Source organism: Diadema antillarum, unplaced genomic scaffold (assembly GCF_040938485.1).
Source record: "Diadema antillarum isolate AM-2024a unplaced genomic scaffold, OU_Dant_1.0 seq00001250_RagTag, whole genome shotgun sequence".
NCBI classification, from domain to species: domain Eukaryota; kingdom Metazoa; phylum Echinodermata; class Echinoidea; order Diadematoida; family Diadematidae; genus Diadema; species Diadema antillarum.
The window spans coordinates 836,080-856,053 of record NW_027272036.1 but is presented as its reverse complement, the minus strand read 5'-3'; the positions used below and the strand labels follow the sequence as shown (position 1 = coordinate 856,053).

The 19,974-nt window shown below is 37.5% G+C and overlaps 1 protein-coding gene across 1 annotated transcript; it reads right to left on the bottom strand.

The window, feature by feature from the left end:
- Positions 1–278: 278 nt before the first annotated feature.
- Positions 279–19,569, bottom strand: LOC139745295 (uncharacterized). Its single transcript, XM_071655693.1, has 5 exons — positions 18,301–19,569; positions 13,940–13,982; positions 2,741–2,939; positions 1,484–1,737; positions 279–796 (listed from the first exon to the last, which is right to left on the bottom strand). The coding sequence occupies exons 1-5, from the start codon at positions 19,248–19,250 to the stop codon at positions 563–565; spliced, it is 1,680 nt and encodes a 559-aa protein (XP_071511794.1). The 5' UTR covers positions 19,251–19,569; the 3' UTR covers positions 279–562.
- Positions 19,570–19,974: the final 405 nt, after the last annotated feature.

Here is a 19,974-nt window from a genome sequence, read left to right as displayed (position 1 = left end):
TGTAAGACTGTGAGATGAGCAACTGAGTGAAGGAAACACCAATGGAGATGTACTAATGGGAGCAGCCATACTCTGTCCTGATGGATCAGCACTCCACCAACAGAGATGTAATAATGGGAGCAGCCACACTCTGTCCTGATGGATTAGCACTCCACCAACAGAGATGTAATAATGGGAGCAGCCACACTCTGTCCTGATGGATTAGCACTCCACCGGTGAAATCTGAGAAATGATGAAACAGTTGTGAGATTTGTGTACACCAACTCCTCTGAGAATCCAACGGAATACTCTCTTGATTTAAAACATTCTTTCCAGTGAGTCCATATGAAATCTGACTATTCAAAAAATGCCGAATCTTGACTTGACTTGCTTCCGGGCACTCAATGATAACATTCCAGGCTGGACTCCCAATGTGGCAAACTGTAACATCATATAGTCTCTCTTCATGCATTTCATTAAAAAAACACATACACATGATCCATCTCTATGTGGTTTGATAATTAGTAATCTAGATAAAACTCTTAGAAACATCTGTATCTAGGAGTCCAGCCCTCTGTGATTGTCACATAAAGGCAGTGACTTGTGGAGTTCTGGTCGGGCTGCAGAACTGAAGGGCCGAGGAGCCAACAGCCTGGGGGGAGTCCAGGGGGAGGAGAGAGGTGGTCACTGTATGGCCAGAGTCCTTGACCGGTGACGTGTCCAGTATGGAGCCACTCAGACTAAAGGTGGTCAGGGGAGATGTTGTCATGGGAACGTCCAAGCTGCTCAGGTCATTGAAGGTATCCAGGAGATTGTCCTGTATAAGAAGAAGAAAAAATGATTTTTTGAAAATTAATTTTTGTGTTGAGTTGTTTTCATCACATCTGAGTGACAAATCACCCTTTATCGATGGAAATACACACCAATAATTCAGTGGTTAGTGTAATAACCATAGTAGCAATCATAAAGAATGTGAAATGAAGTTGTGAGAAACTTATCTCATATTACTGTAAACATGGAAATACAGCTGTGTTAATTGATACATTAATTTTTGCAGATTTTGCATATTACTTTTGGTTAGCACAAATTGAATACATGTGAAAATATCTTCCAGATTTTTCTAAGCACATTTTTAATGGGTTGGATTGTGCACTTTGTCTGTAATTATGGTACACGGTAGTAGGTGTGACTGCATGAGTGCGTGTGTAAATGTGTACTAGTATTTCTAACAGTATTATTGAGCATGTGTGCATATAATTATGCTAATATTTTGTGCAGGCCGTACATTGAAATGGATCGTCCCCCTTCGAAACATCACTTGCTAGTTAAATTCATGTTTAAATTTTACGGCACTCTGGTCGTACATCGCTTTTCACAAATCAGAATATAAATTCACATTTGACAACTGCATAGCCCAAATTTAAAAGCCCACAAATTGGTAATTTTTGGAGCTGCTCGGTGCGACAAATTATTCACTAGAAGATGAGATTTACAAAAATAGTACCTGTAAGCCCAAATCCCCATCGAGCTGAGTCAGGGTAGGATCCAGCATGTTGAGGGAGGTGTTAAAGTAATACTGCTCCGTCAGTCCGCTGCTGGAGTCCTCCGCCTTGATATCGGATGATGTCAAGGTGGTGGTGGTTGCCGTGGTGATGATACTCTGGAGTGGAGGCGGAGCTTGGGGTGGAGATGATGGTTTGGGAGAAGGTTTGGGAGATGACGAACACCTCGAGAGAGCCTCAATCTTGTCAAACTCTTCTGCAGAGAGAAAGGATCACAGAAAGTTTGAATAAAAAACTCCACAATAACTGAGCAGCATAATTGATGTCGGGACATCACCTTAAGGGAACAAAAAGAAGTGAAAAGTTTGAAGTCCAGTTAATTCACCCCTTTTGGTTCTTACTAACATATCAAATCCTAGTTCTATTGGTGCACACGATGATAGCTAGGCAGGTTTCTTATCTTGGCATGTTTTAATCAATACTCAGGGGATATTACGGGGCATATTACCATCAACAAAATTACCCAGGAGGTTATTCATCATAACAAGTTAGTACATCTGTATAGTAGAAACATAAGGCATTATTTTCTTCTTTTGTTCTCTTTCACAGCTAAAGAGATTAATGGAGTAAAATCAAGTCTTCATCCATCCTGCCACCAGACCCCATTGCCATCACAATATGGACAGACAAAGAAAGCACAAATACCAATTGAAAACAGAGAAGACAATGATAGGAGACTTCATAGCCTTCAAGTCTTTTTGACACCAATTAAAGAAACTGAATATTTTGTTGGTAAAAATAGAAAAAAAAAACCTTTCTGTTCATTTCAGAAAATGAAAATTTGACTTGTAAGCCTTTTGGTTTTCTAGTACTCTTACTACTTACCCTGTATTACTCCAGCTACAAGTATTACACGTATGATGCTTTGAATGAACATTGTGAAACATTATCATCTCAAAACTGATTTTTTTTTTTTTTTTTTTTTTAATCATGAACTTGTTGTTTATGCTTACGATATTGTCCTAAAGGACCATAATGTCACTTGCGCCTGGACCCTCCCCCCCCCCTTTTTTAACTTTTCAATATCGTACCCTTTTTTCTTCTTTCTTTTCTCCCCCCTTTTTTTTATGGTATTATTATGGAGTACTGTGATTTTTGATCGTATTCATTTTTGTTCTACAATTGTTATGAAAATCAGTAAAGATTAAAAATAAATACAAAGAAGGAAATTCTGACCACTGAAGTGACCTCTAACTGACCTGGTTTGGCCATGCTCCTCTTGATTCCCAGGGGGTCTTTCTTGGTCCACTTACAGACCTCTTCCTCCATCTTGGCCTGTTTCTCAGGATTCAAGGCCCACAGACATCCCTTCCTGGTGGAGCCGTTGCCATTGGTGGGTGTAGGCTTCTCTATCTTGGCAAAACACTTGTTGAGTGACAGGTTGTGTCTGACTGAATTCTAGCGGGGAGAAAATAAACAGAACAAATGTGGAAAATTTTCATTTAGTGCTCATTGCTATACTGTAAAACATGATATATTCGCGGCATGAAATTTTCGTGAATTGGAGCCGACAGCCCTTTTCGTGGCATGAAATTTTCACGAATTGCCACTGGTGTTCAATGCATGTAGTGTAGACAAAAACTTTCGCGTGCATTTTAATTTCGCGAATTTTGGCGCTCGCGAAATTCGCGAAATTAAAATGCACGCGAAAATTCCTCGTTTTACAGTATATCAGTCAGTGTATGTGATGTGCCATATCAGAAACAAAGACAAAATCTTAAACTTAATGGAAGGTACATAATACAATGGACATATTACCTTGGGTACATGTACATATATGTTTTTCAAAATGATTATTTTCAACACCCAATCAATCAATTACAATGTAAATCAAAAAAAGAAAAAGAAATAAAAACAAATCAGCAATGTTTAAAGAACACTGAAACTACAAACATGTATGTGACACAAGTATTATTTTCTTTTTTTTCACAAGATTATGTAATGTCAAAGAAATGGAACTTCACTTCTTTGCTTATTGAACATTTTTTGTTGGTTACAGCATTTCCAAGAATGGTTTACAGAGAGAGAAAAAAAGATATGCAAGAATCTTGAAGCTTTTTTTACCCCTGTTCCACACATGTAGTCAAGATCAGATGGTTGATTTGTTTATTTTATAGAAAGAGTGCATCAGAATGAACTGTGAGACTCAAACCAAGCAGGCAGTAGGGAACCAGTGAAAATCAGTTTTATGACTCAAGGGGATTGTGCATTGTTAAACCAGAATTGACATGATAAAGAATATTACAGGATTAATATTTTCTCATACTTAGCATTCACAATTATATGGGATCCATACAGAAAACTTTGATAGTCAGATTCAACATTTTTACTTCAACTGCATATCCCATTTCTGCAAAAATTCTTGTTATCTGCAGGGTGTAATATAACCCCTGCACAGTATGTGTAATATACATTTGGGCAAAGTTCAGTATTCTCACCTAATCTTGTAAGAAGTCAAGTGTAAAATCAACACAAAAGACTGTGAGAGAAGAGACTAGAATCGACCAGGGTTGAATACAATGTTTAATCAGGGCCACCTGTCCCTATACAATGTACAATCACTCCTATTGGTTGAATGAACCCACCTAGCCAGGTGCCTGGTAATACATGTTATGCACTTAACAATGGGCTGAAAGGTCTATGAGGTTACTACCATACCACTGGATACCTTCAATCCTGGCCTGAATAGGATCAAGAGATTAATGGCGTTAAGCCTCTAATTGAATACAGATCTGTCACATTCTTTGCTTCAAGACATTCTCAACTCTATGAATTGTGTGGCCTAGGGTAATCTGCTTTGTGTCAATGATATTATGGTCGAGTTAACCCAGAGACTTGGAAAACTACAAGCCCCTCCCCCTCTCATGAATGGAACAGTCCACTACTGTTTACAATGTCTTTACAACCAGGCACAATGGAAAATGACTTGTACTTTGGACTAGGCAGAAGGGAAGTTGACACAAATAGCAATTGAAATCCTGACAGGTAAGAAGTAACTCCATTTCCAAACTCAAAATGTGAATAAAGCACCAATCGCATTTTGGCATTTTATCATCTGTGGACTTTGCTTTCTACTGATGTGTAGCATACAAATGTAGGTATGTTGGTATTGGTATAACAAATGATATGTTACACTGTCTTTAGTGGAACTAAACAGCTTGGAGATGTGCCATTTACCAGGGAATATAAGGTGTGCTTTAGCATGCTTGGTTTGTGAGTAAAGAGACAAAATCAGGCTTTGGCATGAAAAATGAATGAATGTTAGATACACGGTATTTGTGTATCACTTTTTGATACTATTAGAAGCGTCATTCTGGTGTCCATGTGCAATGGATGAAATCTAAGGACACAAATTTCAGATATTTTTGTTTTTGTTGGATGTGGGTACACCCTGTGTCTTTACTGTATTGTAGTGCATGTTGCACAATGCGAATTTTTAGAGCAATGCTGAACACTAGCAGCAGTCTGACGGTCCCAGACCGGTAAAAATCACTGGAAGGCCAGTAAACTTTTCAGGGATTGCCAAATTTACTGGTCCGAAATGACCAGTAAAACAAGCAAGCAAGCAAACAACAACAAATAAATAAAAGAATAAACAAATGACATAATTGTTGGGCTGATTAAAAAAGATCAGGACTATTTTATTCTTTTTAACTGACTGATTATAAACTGCCCTAAATCAACATAAATATGCAGCAAATTAAATCACTGTTAATCAACTCAATGTCACAAGAATTTCATGAAGTTGAGGGACAAATAATTTTAGGTTTGGACCAGTAAAAAATGGAAGACTGGTTATCTTCTGGTCACACTGAGACCAGCTTGACCGGTAGGAAAAAAAGGGGGGGGGGTAGTGTGCAGGTATTTGGTTAGAGTAATTCAATTTAGTTTCGTCATTTGTAGATTTCTTTTTCACAATAGTTATCTATGATACAGTAGCTTCCCTTGTATAGATCTACAATGTATTGTGTATTATGAGTTACATGGTTTAAATGGAAGTAGGGCACTCCTTGCCCCCCCCCCCCAAAAAAAAACAAAACAACAACAACAACAACACACACACACACACAAACAAACAAACAAACAAGCACTAGGACAGAAGCTCTGGAATAAATGCTGAAAAAGTTTATTTGGTTTTTTTTTACATTTTGTGCTGCTTGCAGAGTACCAACTGTGAGTACCGGTACCAACTTCATTAAAGGGAAAGGCTACAGTTGTAGTAACTGATCAGTGGGAATCAGTGGAAATGCTGGGAGATGATTGTTCAAATCCTTATGGGATTCATTCAAGAGTTCATTGTATATCTATTGTTGTGTGAAAATGATTTGCTTCAGAATGGTCTCATATTCAAGTAATGTGCAGTTATGGGCAAGTCCAAGATATCGCGCACCTTACGTATGGGACATTCAGAGATTTCAAACCTCTGAAAAGTAATGAAGGAGCACTTGGATTTTACTGTTTATCATCAGGAGGACTGGTAGCCTTGAGAAGAATATTGTGTTTAAGTTTGATGTCATTTGACCTTGGGTTGATTATTTTATTAAGAAAAATATGGCAACTTACGTATGGGACCAGAGAAAAACTGGATTTTTCAAAATAAAGTTTGAATTGAAAATTCTCTGAAAGTACCTTACTGATCACGTTCTGTTTAATAGTGAAGAAAGGTACAATACTGAAGTATCTTTCAGCAAAGTTTCACTGCAAAAGAATGGCGCATATTTTCATGAAGTTGGTTTAATTAACGAAAGTACACCTTACGTATGGGACATGGCTCAACTTACGTATGGGACATTTGTCTTTAGTGTACAAGTGTATTCATGGGAATAACATTAAATTTCCCCATAGTGTCATATTCAGTTCCACAAATCATACTACTACATGTAACAAATGAAATAGACTTCTAAGTGGGTACTTTCCCAGTTCAGATACGTAACAAAAGCTAAAATAAGACAAATAAAAGTAATTACCAATTTACAATTTAATGTCTTAGTTTGGATTCCATCAGGCATTAACACTGTCCTCATGATGTCTACACATACAGATACAGTATATCTGACACTCTATTTCTAGCCCATTTGTAATACTCTGGTCAATATTTTTTATCAAATGAAAAAAAAAAAAGTGCAAATTCTAGCTTGCGACCTTGATGTAGCATATTAATATGCACATGTACCATGACTAATTTGTAGTTTTGATAATTTCAACTGTAAAATCAAATGTCATGTACAGTGTAATTTGCAAATACAGTTTGAAGTGGGTACTTTCAGTAGTTCTAGGCTTACCTTGCCAATTGTCCAAGTTTTTACAGAGCTTTGTAATTGTTTGAAATGCAGCACAAAACACGACAACAACAAGAGTAATTCATTTTGCTCTGTAATCATCATGTTTTGTGAATGTGAATTATAGCTTCTGCAAAATCAATCAAATTTTAATGAAACTTTTAGATTTTAAAAGCCGTGGTAGAACAAAGAGATATAAGAATGTATGGGCATTTCCACGGTAACTCACGTTACATTTTGAACTCAAAATTAGGTCGTTGAGATCAATATCCTTAAAACCTAATTAGTGATATGAGTTACTATATGTAAATGAGTATCATGCACCTCCATCCTACCTCACAGCAACATTACATCCACAGACTCTTACGAGAACTATGAGAAAAAACACTACAAATGTCGGTAACTCACGTTACATAATTTGGACATGCAAAAATTTGGCATGTCTTATATTCAAAAGTTTCCTCAAACAAGAAACAGAGAGATTTTAAAGTCTATTGTGTCAAAGTCATGGACTAACAACATACATCATCGAGTATGGTAAAGATTCAAATTGTCTTACATTCTCCAGGTATCGTCATGTGAAGCGGTAACTCACGTTACGGTAACTCACGTTACAGTTTGTCCACATGATCACAAGACGATTTTTTGTCTTAATAATCCAAGAAAACTTACCAAGACAACTTTTTTTCCCAAACAAACTCCATGAATAAAGAATCTAAATTGATTTGAACATTGATCTGACAGTAATTAATCCCATTTTATCCATGAGATTACCAAAAGGCAGGAAACTTTACATTTAGAATACCAACTTGAAGATAAATTTCGTTTTTAATTGAGTCATTTTCCAAGCTTTCATTTGTACTGAGACAAAAATTGTATTCAACAAAATGATATGAAACAGAGTCTATTACATTAAATTACTCTCTTTTCCAGTTAACAAATGCATCAGAAATTGAGGATTTAAGTGAGAATTTGATTTGATTGTTTTTTTCATTTTACTAGATTTAAATGGATTTCAGGCTATCTAGATAAAACAAGTCATCCATAAACTATTCCATTTAATACACTGAGTCATGAGACTAGAGACCTGTACATGTAGTCTGTGGAGAGTTTAAAGGTTCAGAAATGAATATTTCAATAAATCTTTTAACTTTTAAACAATGCAATTTATATTCCAATTATTTGATAATTGTTTGAATTACTCAATGTGAATAATCAATTGTTTGTATGTTTGATTTGTTTACAAATTCTTATACTAAACTGGTACAGAAATTAGACATGAATTACAGAAACTGCAGATAAATTTTAGTTATCTGCTACCAGTATTGATCAGTTTAATAAAACATGTTCATAAATGTTTTTAAAGCCTTAAAAAACAATGGCTTTGGTCTATGAAATGTCAAGTAGCCATTATTTAAATTGTACATACATGTAAAAAGTATACCAGTACTTTCTAGAGTAATCAAGCAGACTGAAGCAGTAAATCCCAATGAAAAACATGAATAGTAAATATTTTGTGATCAGGAGGCTAACTATTAATATCACAAAATGTTAATAGTTTGCTTTAAGGTACATGACTGTCCAGCTCTTAAAGAAAATTTCTGATAATGAGGTTCACATTCAACAAGTTTTTGGTAATAGATCAGCATGTAAAGTAAATTATAGTAAACATCGAAAAGTTTCATTGTAGGATTTTGCAACAATAAAGCTAAAACCTCAGAGTAGAATAGTATAAAACACATAAGCGTGTCAAATTCACAATGTTCAGTTCGCAAAAATCTCAGAAAAAAACAGCAGGAAGCGAGCTCCAATCTTAAAATTCTGTTCACATGTAAATGTTTCAGCCTCATAAACAATGGCTTTGGTCTATACAGGTAGGTATAAACTATGAAATGTCAAATAGAAATCACTTGAATTACAAAAACAAGAACTTTTCAAGAGTAATCATGCAGTGATTATCCCAATCAGGAGGCTATTAATAGTTATCACAGAATTTTGATAATTTGCTGGAACAAGGTCCATGCAGCTTTAGAGGAAATGCCTTTTAACAACTTTCGTAACAGATCAGTATACATGCACTGTAATATTAAATAGTAAATATGGAACCTGTTGAAGCACATGTGATGAACATGTGTAATTAATACATTGTACATATAGACCAGTTGGTTTGGTGATAGAGAGAGACCAAGAGAATAACAATCTACTGGAAATAGAATCTTAATACAAGAGTTCAGTAATCATGTACTCATTGGTTACTTACAATCACAACCTTCATATCATTTCTTGGTATTAAAGAAAAATCATGTCGGTAACTCACGTTACATTGTGGTAAGTCACGTTACATGGTAACTCACGTTACAATTTTAAGACCTCTGTTTTGAGAATTTGAAGCAAAGACTATAAGTCCCATCATATTTCTTGGATGTGTGCTGCATAGTTATTTGATAATCCACAATACCATGTCTCAGTTGGGCATAGTAAAATTGCTAGGTTAAAAAGTTCATGTTTCGGTAACTCACGTTACAGCAGCTTCTTGAGCTATGTAAGAGCACGCTGGTGTCCAAAGTACATATCTTATATCGAGGTCTCCACTTTATTTAGTGCTAGATTAATATATTTTTGATTTGTAAAACCAAACAAAGTTTGATTTGAGCCTCAAATATAAAAAATAATCACAAAGAGCAACAAAAATGCATTTTTAGGGATTTTTAGGTCAAAAAATGCTTTCTGGTTTCAAAAGGTATAATAATGCACAAAAGGGAACTTTTCTTAAAGGTAAAGTTTGTTTCACACACTTCAAACTATGGCTAACAAAGCAAGATTATCAGTTGTCCTGAAATATGCGGGTAAAATTTTGGTGGTCATGTCGCACAACTCACGGAAATGCCCGTATACATGTGCCAATGCTGGTTTTTTTTTTTAATTGCTTGGTTTCAGGTCTATGAAACCAAAGACGACAAAATTTATGTTTATACTTTGTACATAAATATTGTACATATTGTGTAGTGATACAGGAAAGATTATCATTTGTACATTCAAATCTTTGAAAATGTAATTCTAGATTTGAAACATTTAGTAACTCAGTGATCTGAAACTTACAATTTTGATAAATTCTAATAACCTGATTTGATCATACACTACCAGATTGTAATGCATCATGTTGATAACTGTGTAGATGTGGGGTACAAAGTAAGTACATTGTATGAGTTGATGAAGGTGTCTCAGAGCACATCTGTCTCTTCAAACACAATATAGAAAAGAAAATTGAATTCCCTATTTGTTTGTGTAATTTGTGTTTTTAGCACTCCAACCACAGAACCAGTATTGATATTGTGGTTCACGGCAAATGTAAACTATAGTCTTCATTTTACAGGATTTACAGAAATCATGTTCATGACCTTGATACATAAAAGTCATGACTTATTCTGAAGGTGTGCAGTTGAAATATTATACATCATATCAAAATAAAAAGTATTCTCATAGGGTTTTTCCTTTGCTATCAACTCAAGTAATGACAAAGTTACCTGCTGTCACCTTCAGTGATTTTTCTTTTCAGTAAGACCTGTAATGTTGTCATTGATGAGCACCCTGCACCACAAGCACAATTGTTTTGATTTTCCTTTTGAGGCTGTACAGCCTGTAGTACATGCTGAACAGTGTACTGCACCTAAAATGACACTCAGAGAATCCCATTCTCTAGGACAAAGTAATTTTGTACAGAGGTAGAGTTGAAAATGATAACTGAATTAAGAAAATGTCCAATATCAAAATGTTAAAAGGAGGAATGTTAATTGAAGACCAGCTGCACAGCCTGTAATGAAAATAAGAAATTATAAATATTCTTTATTTTCCTTTCTTAATCATAGAATGACTCAATAATGTTGTTTTTACACTCTCCCTGAGGTCAACTAAGTAAGAGAGGTAGATATAGAACATATCCTTCAGAGTAGGTGCAAAGATAACCATTAACCAAACAAATGTAAGGACATATAGCGTCCATATCAAAAGGCGGTTTTCCCATTCACTTTGCATGTAATGTCCCATACGTAAGGCATTTGTCCCATACGTAAGCAAACTTTAATTAGTTATAAGATGAAGGACTAATTAAATTTCCACATTTAGTTTTGCTAATCTGGAGTTAAAATGAATAAATTAGAACTTCTTAAAGTATGATTGGTCAATGTTAGAAATCTTCAGAATAAACTTAAAAAAACATACTCAAATCCTTACGTATGGGACACTCCATTCTGGGAAAGAGCATAATTTGCATAATTAATGTGCTGACCTTGTCTTACCAATTGGAAATTATACTAGCTCATACAGGGGTCATGTCCATAAAGGAACTAGGTCAAGGACAAATTCAACTGATTTTAGATGAATATTTTTAATTTGTCCCATACGTAAGGTTTGTTTTTAATTTATGCAAATTAAGGCCATATTTCTTGTGTAAATTTGCATAATTAAATATTTTCTTTGCTGGAAATATATAATTTAACTCTTTGGCTACAACATGATATGAATAACTTTTTGATTAAATCAAGATGAATTTTGAGCATCTGAGGGGACATTATCTTGGACTTGCCCTTTAATGCTTCCAGGTTAGCGTCCCTGGTCAGTGACAGAGCATTAATCTGCACATTACTTGAATATGAGACCGTTCTGAAGCAAATAATTTTCACACAACAATAGATATACAATGAACTCTTAAATGAATCCCACAAGAATTGGAACAATCATCTCCCAGCATTCCCACTGATTCCCACTGATCAGTCACTAGCCTTCCCCTTTAAACTGCTGCTAACCTCTATGGTGGTTCTTTTACAGGAAATAATTGCATAGTGATTATACATGACCCTGAAAATGAAGGGATCAATTAGAATGCTTTCATCAATATTTTAAACTAACAGCTCCCCATGTATTCAGTATCAGCCCAGCTCTTGTTGATTGACTTTTCATATTAAAGAGGCAATGCATACACTTGTACCTTTAAACACTATCCCATCGTTCCCATTGCTCAATACACAATGTGCTCTGCATGAGTGAACACACATTTCTATCCACCTGTAACAACAAATTGCCCCTTATCATAAGCCTACCACTATACCCCAATCTCGTGATGAAATGCAGACCGTGTTAAAGTAGGGCATACAGGGCAGGGTCATTGGGGGCTGGTGTGGGATGTGGGTGTGGTCTTGACTCATGATGACATTGATTGGTTGCTAGGAGGAGCCTCAAGATAGTGAACCCCTCCCTCTTCCTATGTACCTCACATGTACACTCACAAACAAACACAAATCCAGCATAACATGAACATCTTAATTGTGAATTACGTGTAATTGTACAAATGCATTTTATACGTGAAAAAATGTCTATCTTTCATAATAACCATTTAAAATGTTTCAAAATAATACAGTAAATGGAAACAGACAGTGAATATCACACTATTCTCAAGGCACCAACTCAATACAGCCAAATTCACTTTAAACTTGGTTCATGGATGAAAATATGCATGACATTGGCATGAAGGCGCATATACCCCGGTCACACAGCACTCCACGTCTAAATCACGTACAAAAAGTTGTGAAAATTTGGTGGACGTGGTCGTAAGTGGTAATTTTTTGGTCAATTTTGGTTTTGCTGTGCTTTGTACGGGGTATGGCCGTTGGTGGCTGTTCCACTGCTGAAGCATTGCCTAAGCACGGCTAACCACGTCCAGCCACGTGTACATGTATGTACGCAGAAAAATCAATTTGTCAGTGATAAGCTGCTAAACACATGCTATTTCCAGTGATATCAACGCCTAACATGTGTCAGATGACCATGCTCTGCCCGCTAAATTTTTGCGTCTTACCACGTCTCCCCAAGTTTTAGTCACTGCCGAACACGGATTATCACGCGTGTTTCACGAGTGTTGCACGTCTTTATGTGTGCCACCCATGGTCGTCCGCAGAGTAAAATTTTGAGCAGTTCAAAACTTTCTACCGCGTCCGACGCCGTTCCCATTTTTCCCCACGTCCTGCCACGTCTATAAATCGACCGTAATTGTAGCTCGTCTTAAACTCGACATCAACGCGAACAACATCCTCTGCTTCACGGGAGACCACTTTTAGACGGGTTTTGGCCATGATTAAGCCGTACAGCGCTGTGTGACCGGGGCTTTAGATGTACAGTGTACATAAATTGTAGCATTATGCATTCACCATTAAATGTACAATGTATGTTCCCAAACAGATCCCATAGATCGGGCACACAACTAGAAAAGCACTCTGAGAGCACAGACCTCCGCTAAACAGCTCAGTACCACCCATACACGCATGATCCCAGTTGCTACGAATGTAGGCCATGTGTTTACCTTATCGGCTTCCTGCTATGCGGCGTCTCATGCAGAGCACGCGCTTAAGTGAGCGTATGCAAGCCTCAAATACGCGCAGCTTGAACTCCAAATTCACTGACCCTATTTGCCAAAGATCAAAGAAAAATCCTAAAGTTAAAAAAAAATTATGTGATAACTACCAAAATCCATCACCTGTTCCTTGTGTTTCATGAAAATGTGTTTCCACATATTTTTAGTTACTTACAAGCATACAGACAAACGCAAACATACAAACCAATGCCCACAGACATTTAACCTCTTTGGTGGAGGTTATGGTGTAAGATGTCAGATTTGTATACAATATTAAACCTAAAGACTAAACCAAGTGGACTGTTTCCTTTGACGATTCTTGCTACATGATATGGCAGATGAAAGGCAACAAAATTGTAAGTGAGGCCTTTGTTACTCAGTGAGTAGGCATTTACACATATGGTTGAGCTCCACCTCACTTTTTATCAATACAGTGTCAGGTCTGCATTATGTAAATCAGCCCCCTGTTACATCCAATCATCACAGGGAAGCAACTTCATTCTGTGAGAGAAATATTACTCACTTTGAATGAAAACCTTCCATAGGTCTGAAACATAGACTAGCTAATGACTCTTACATCCAAACACTATTGTAGCTGTGTGTCTGCTGATTGTCCCACTTGAGTTCAGTGATGATGGGATGTGATGTAAACACACCAAAGCCATATATGATTTTATACAAGTTTGCTCTATGATTACAAATGAACAAAGTCTTACCTTCCACCCATCAGGAGCTGTCTTGAAGTATGGAAAGTATTCGCTGTAATAGAAGAGAAAGAAAGAAAAACAGGGATGTTTAGAAGTGAAAATAAAGTGCATTGCATACAATTGTAGGTACAATGGCAAATTTGGCTGGGGGGGGGGTGGCAATGAGATCTTTGTTCTGCATATTAAAAGAAATAACTGAGTAAAGTGTTTATTACAGTAGGGAAATTGAATGAGCTACAGTAGGTTACAAAGAGACATCGTGCGTACGCATGCATCATTATGATGAAAATTTCCATTATACTGTACTGTACTTCAGTGAAATTCTGTTGGTAACCCGTTGAGGACAGTTTGATTTTGCTACAAGTACAACACACATTTCCCATTGGATGCTTGCCCGAGTATACTCTGGACTCGTCCTCAACAGGTTATTAATACAATATGGGGGTGTGTCAGTCAGACCTACAATTGTACCAGTACCGACAACAGAATGATTTCCTCAATACTTGAAACCATTTCTCCAGTGACTAAATTCCAACTCATTGTCTAAGGAGGACATCAGCTGGTATTTGGGGAGAAAAAGTGACTTACTATGAGTAAGCCAGGCCACACCCCCTTGGCTAGCTACCAAGGTAGGGAGTCATTCATAGACTGAGCCTACTCTCAGCTGCTTACTCAATGGTCAATACTTAGTCTTCAACCTAGACTCCATGTGAAGACACATAACTTAGTGACAATGCAGAGTAAAACATCTTTGCAGTGCTGCACACTGGCACTGGTCCAACAGTCCCTGCTTCCCTGACCAGTAAAAATCACCATCAGGACCGGTTACATTTTCAGGAATGGACCAGTAACAATGGAAAAATTGGCTTACTACTGGTCCAACAGACACGTCAGACAAGTAGGAAAAAAATAGTTGCGTGCAGCCCTGATCAATGTCTGAACTGTTCTACAAGAAAACAATTGTCACAGTGAAACCTGTGCATGTCGAAACTCTTTGCAAGAGAAAAGCATATTAGCTTGTACTTGATAAACTTGAGTAGACTGTACACTGTACCTTACAACTACAGTGTACGTACACTGTAGCTAGACAACAGTCTGAGTATGTAAAAAAGAAAGAAAAAAATGGCTTATCAAAGCAAAGTTTAAACACATGTTGTGTCTTTCAGAGTGAGGCCTAGCTGATAGTGCACTAAATTGATTTGACCTGTTATCATTTGAATAGTACAGCTACATGATACATTGTATATTGATAGATTTAATAAACACTACATTTTTTGTACATCATCTCATTCAGTTTGGATTTAACAAAAGACAAAATTTGGCAAAGATAGATAGAGTTAGAGAGAGTTAAGGTTGATAGGTGAGGTTTACCACAGAATTAAAACTGAACTGGGTTGAAAACAGCAGTGAATAAAAGTTTTTTCCTAAATAAAGTTAAATTTTATCAAGATACCAAATCCTCTTCACTCTAACCACAAAAAAAAGAAAATCAAGAAAATCAAGAAGAAAATCTATTCAAACAGTATAAGACACTCAAGAAAGATCAGCTTGGTGAAATCATGTTGCGAATCAGAAACAGAAATGGCAAAAATATAAAGATTATGGGAACAAACATGAAACCAGTCCTATCCTCAAAATTCTTCTTTTTGATATATGTGGATGAAGTGTATCAAATATTTTCATAAAGACTTAATGAGTGAAACTTTAATGTACATCATTGTATGACTGTGTTAATTCAAAAGTGCTCAGCTGGAAACTTTGTTGAACAATGTCTTAACTGATCTTCTTCTTTTACTGTCCAAAACCCAGGCTAAGAAGGGGCCAACCTGACAGCAGGGACAAAACATGATATGGGTATCTTCCTCTAAGGCCTAGAAACAAAGACTAGTCCTTACATGGTTCACTTCTCTCAACAAACAGACTGAACTCCTTTCTTGTTATTTCAAACCACACTACAACAAAGGATGAGATCCTGTTCCCCTGACTGGGTGTATTGATTGGGAGTGGTTTCTTTGAAGTGACAAACGCCTTCAGTGTTATGTAATGAACAATGCACTTGTCCGGCCAGCCAGGACAAAGAGGGCAGGTGGACCGGACTCAGCTATGACAGAAATCCAGAAAATGACCAAACAATGCTCCTAGCAGCTTTTGTACAATCTCAACTTTTCTACTCAAAGCCTAGCTGGGAGTGCAAAAGTGGGCATTAACTCTTAACGTGCCATGGTCGCCGAACGGCGACCTTAGTCCTGACGTGCCATGGTCGCCGATCGGCGACTAAAAAGAGCAAGAAAAGCATTGATCATTTAAGTTCTTGTGGTACTGTAATGTGTTACACCAAGCAACTGCCAATGATATGTACTGGTAGCTGATTAGTATAGCCATCGTTTTTACTAAAAATATGAGCATGCTTATATTGGAAAGTTTTGAGTAAATACACGATTTTTCAGCTAGTTGTATTTTTTTCACGTCGGGAAAATCCGCAGCGGGCGCACCCTCTGCGAGATGTGTATGGGTCAAAAGTCTCATAGGTAAACCACGCATGTGTATGCTATTGAATCTGCGTGTATTGTCTATGCGGTTCCACTCGCATTGTTCCGCTTGGACGCTGTCCTGCGGGAAGCTGCTTTGATTTTGTCCCTCACAGAGGGTCAGCTTAGGTTCGTCGGTCAAGTCTTTCATCCTTTTGTTTTGGTGAATGTAACTAATTGTCCCCACACTAGCAAAGGAATTGCGCGTGGACAAAGGCCTGCCGATTTCAATAGAGTACGCCCGCCCGCAGTCCGCTTAGACAAAAGGAGGATTAGCAGGTTCTTCCTTCTCAGGTGGACAAAAGACACTATTCCAGGGCCCGGGACTATTGCTTTAGTTGCAAATACAGGATCTGGGACTAAAGGACTCAGATTTGGGAATGAATTACTGAGGCAAAAAGAGAAATTGCCAAGACAAAATAAACTGTTAGTATCTTTGGAATCATACAATTCTAGAAGACAATTCTGTTATCATTTGAAAGAGGAGATGTTGCTCTAAAACTTTCTCACAGAGTCAAGGGAGCGTTCCATTGAAGAAAAAACACGACTGACTCTTTTTTTCCATACTACACGAAAATCTTCAATAATTTTTTTTGATGTATCAATTATTTCTGCAATATTTCAGGTTCAGATAGATATTGTGGCAAACTGACTGCATGACACGAAAGAACAAACATTTCTTGATTATGTTGTGTAGAACTCAATTCAAAAAAGTCAATAGTTTCAGAGATATGGCGGTTTTAAATTCCATTGTTAGTCCAGTTTCGAAACGTTCTGGCGTTAGGTAAAAACCTCTGGCACGTTAGGGGTTTTGGGCCTGGCACATTAAGAGTTAAGTTAATTATGCAATTCAGCGGAAGGATTGTAATAAAGCATTGTATTACGTTTGTAAGTTATTTGCATTTCCTAGTTGCAGTAATTCATGGTGCTGTATCTTGTACATCGCAAAAGCAGAAGTGGCTTGTCCTACAACTTGTATAATGTAATATTTTCCATACAATAACAATAATCCATATGTGGTGTGTGCACCCTGTCTTTGAAATCGTACAATTTGTACAATTTAGTTTTCCATTTGTTGATCCATTTGTTTGTATTCTTACATAAATGATGAATGAATTCCAAGATTAATGTTCACCACTTCTACTCAGAAAACAAAGGAAACCTCTGGGATGAGTTCTGTTGTTCGGTCAAATAAGGTAGTGTCAAAACAAAGACAAAAAAAAGTTGGAAACTTTTTACATGATGTACCTGACTCCATGGCAATTGATGTAAGAAAATTGCATAAAAAATATTACTATCAAAAAACAGAGACACATTTTAGATTATGTAGTTTATATCTTGATGGTTAAAAGTTTATCTAGATGATGGAATTACTTTCAATAACAAAATGAAGATTCTGTATATAGAACTCTAAAGATACACTGTACAAACTACAATGTGAAGGTGGGACACTGTAGGCCTACCAAAGATTTTTTCTTTGACAGGAAGTTCATGAAGTAACTTACTCTTTGAAAATGAAATTCTTCTTCACATGTTTTCCTTTTTTGTGTGTTTTGCAAGATGTGGATGTCAGAAAACCAATCTGGGTTTTATACAATTGTAAAGAACACGCACTGCTAGTATAAAGTCTAAAAGATGCAATCTGTGATGACAGGAGGTTCCTGGTTAGTTTCAGTCACAAAAGAGCCATTGCAGTCACATTCAAGTACACGTAAGAATTACCACAAAAATCCACAAGAGTAGAAGGAGGTAGACTTCGTACTTCTTGACATTGTATAAGATCACATTACAGAAGTAAAGAAAACATGTTGGAATGAATTGAATTTGTTTGTAGGAACTTACCACATGAACTGATAAATCTCACTGACAGGCAAACAGCCTGTCTGACTGTTCTTCAAAGCCATCGTGATGAGGCAGCTGTAAGAGTAGGCAGGTTTAGGGTAGATCTTCTCCGTCTTAGTTTTTGGGCTTGCTGGCTCAGCGTCGCTCTTTTTCACCTTCAGCGCTGAATTAAGACTTGACAGTGAGCCTGTTTGCACATTACCGTTGGCGAGGTGCAACTGCTGTTGCTGGAGTTGTGTGATGAAAGTTTGAGTGGCAAGCTCGTTAAAGTTTGACAGATTGATTTGTTGAAGGTCAGATTGCTGCAACGTTCCATTCTGGAAGGTGAGATTCTGGTTGTCAGATGTTGCTGTCGAAAGGATGAGAGGCGACTCCTGGTGCAGTTGTTGCTGTTGCGTATTGAGAGACAAAATGGGAGCTTGGGAAATGATGTTGCCTATATTGGCAAGACCCAAGTTCTCAGCGGAGGACGAGGCAATCTGGGCCTGAAGCTCTGGCAGGCTGTTTACGATCATCTGGAGACTTGCCTGTGCAGAGTTCGGGTCGAGCTGCAGATGAGTGGTCGTCGAAACAGGCAGTCCCGTTTGCGGATCGACAAGCAGATCTAAGCTGTTTACTTGATTATCTACACTATCCATGGCTGAAATTTGACTCAAGTCCACAGTGTTCGACGTCATTGTCAAGACGGACGTCGAGTTAATGTCCTGCGCAGTCGTTTGAACTCCCTGCTCTTGGAAGTAGTTTGGGAGTGATCCCAGGTCCGCGAAGTCGGTCGAGTCCGCTAAACCCGTTGACTGCTGAACGAGGTCTGTCCGTGGCTGCGGAGAAAATCGTGCGGAATCTGAGCGCAGTATCTCTGCCATTTCGCTCTGTACCTCGCTCTCAAAAACATCGTTCACCGACAGGTCGGTCACAGAAGAATTGCAATGCCAAAAGTCAATATCTGCCATATTTGAACATTTAAATAGACCAAACGCAATTACAACATGTCCGATATAACATCCACAATGACGACAGCTACAGATCACGATCGGAGCGAGAGTAGAAAATGTCGTGTAGTCCGACCTATTAGAAATTCATACAATAACAACCCTATAACGACATACAAACTGTACATACGTTACGTGTGCGCATAGGTTGTTGTAGTCCCACACGGAAGATAAGAATTCACCTGTAGAAAACCACTGTATAACAGCGAAACAGACCTTTTTCAGCTCGCAAAATATTACTGATCCAAGGAATAAACTGTTTTTCACGCGAATAAATTATATCCAGTGAAAGATATGGAGCCTTCTTGATGCAATGAGCTGTAATTAGCACTCAAAACAAATCGCCTTGGACTCCGGAGGATGGGCCCGTAGTAAGTTGTAGTAGAATTCCGTTGACTGAGCCTTGAACAAAGACGGATGGGAATTTAAATAGCCTCGCGCTGATTGGTCAGATAGGTACCACGTGATAGAGCTCATAAATGGCGCGCGCTGATAGGTCAATGTTCCTCGTCGTCAAAGCAAGCATTATGCATGCAGATAAAAATTTCCGAAACTCTTCTACGAAATAGTTGTTAGGATACTAAATTTAAATCGTTATAATGCCTTTGCAAATTACATTCCGTGTCATTTTGTTGATGATATGCTTAGTTTTAGGCGTAATACATATACACTGTGTAAATCAACA

Coding starts and splice junctions, on each gene's coding strand:
- LOC139745295 (XM_071655693.1), bottom strand. CDS start 19,250: ATGGCAGATATTGACTTTTGGCATTGCAATTCTTCTGTGACCGACCTG. Junction 2,940..13,939: donor CAGCTCCTGATGGGTGGAAG/GTAAGACTTTGT, acceptor TCTCCCCGCTAG/AATTCAGTCAGACACAACCT. Junction 1,738..2,740: donor GAGGAGCATGGCCAAACCAG/GTCAGTTAGAGG, acceptor TTCTCTCTGCAG/AAGAGTTTGACAAGATTGAG.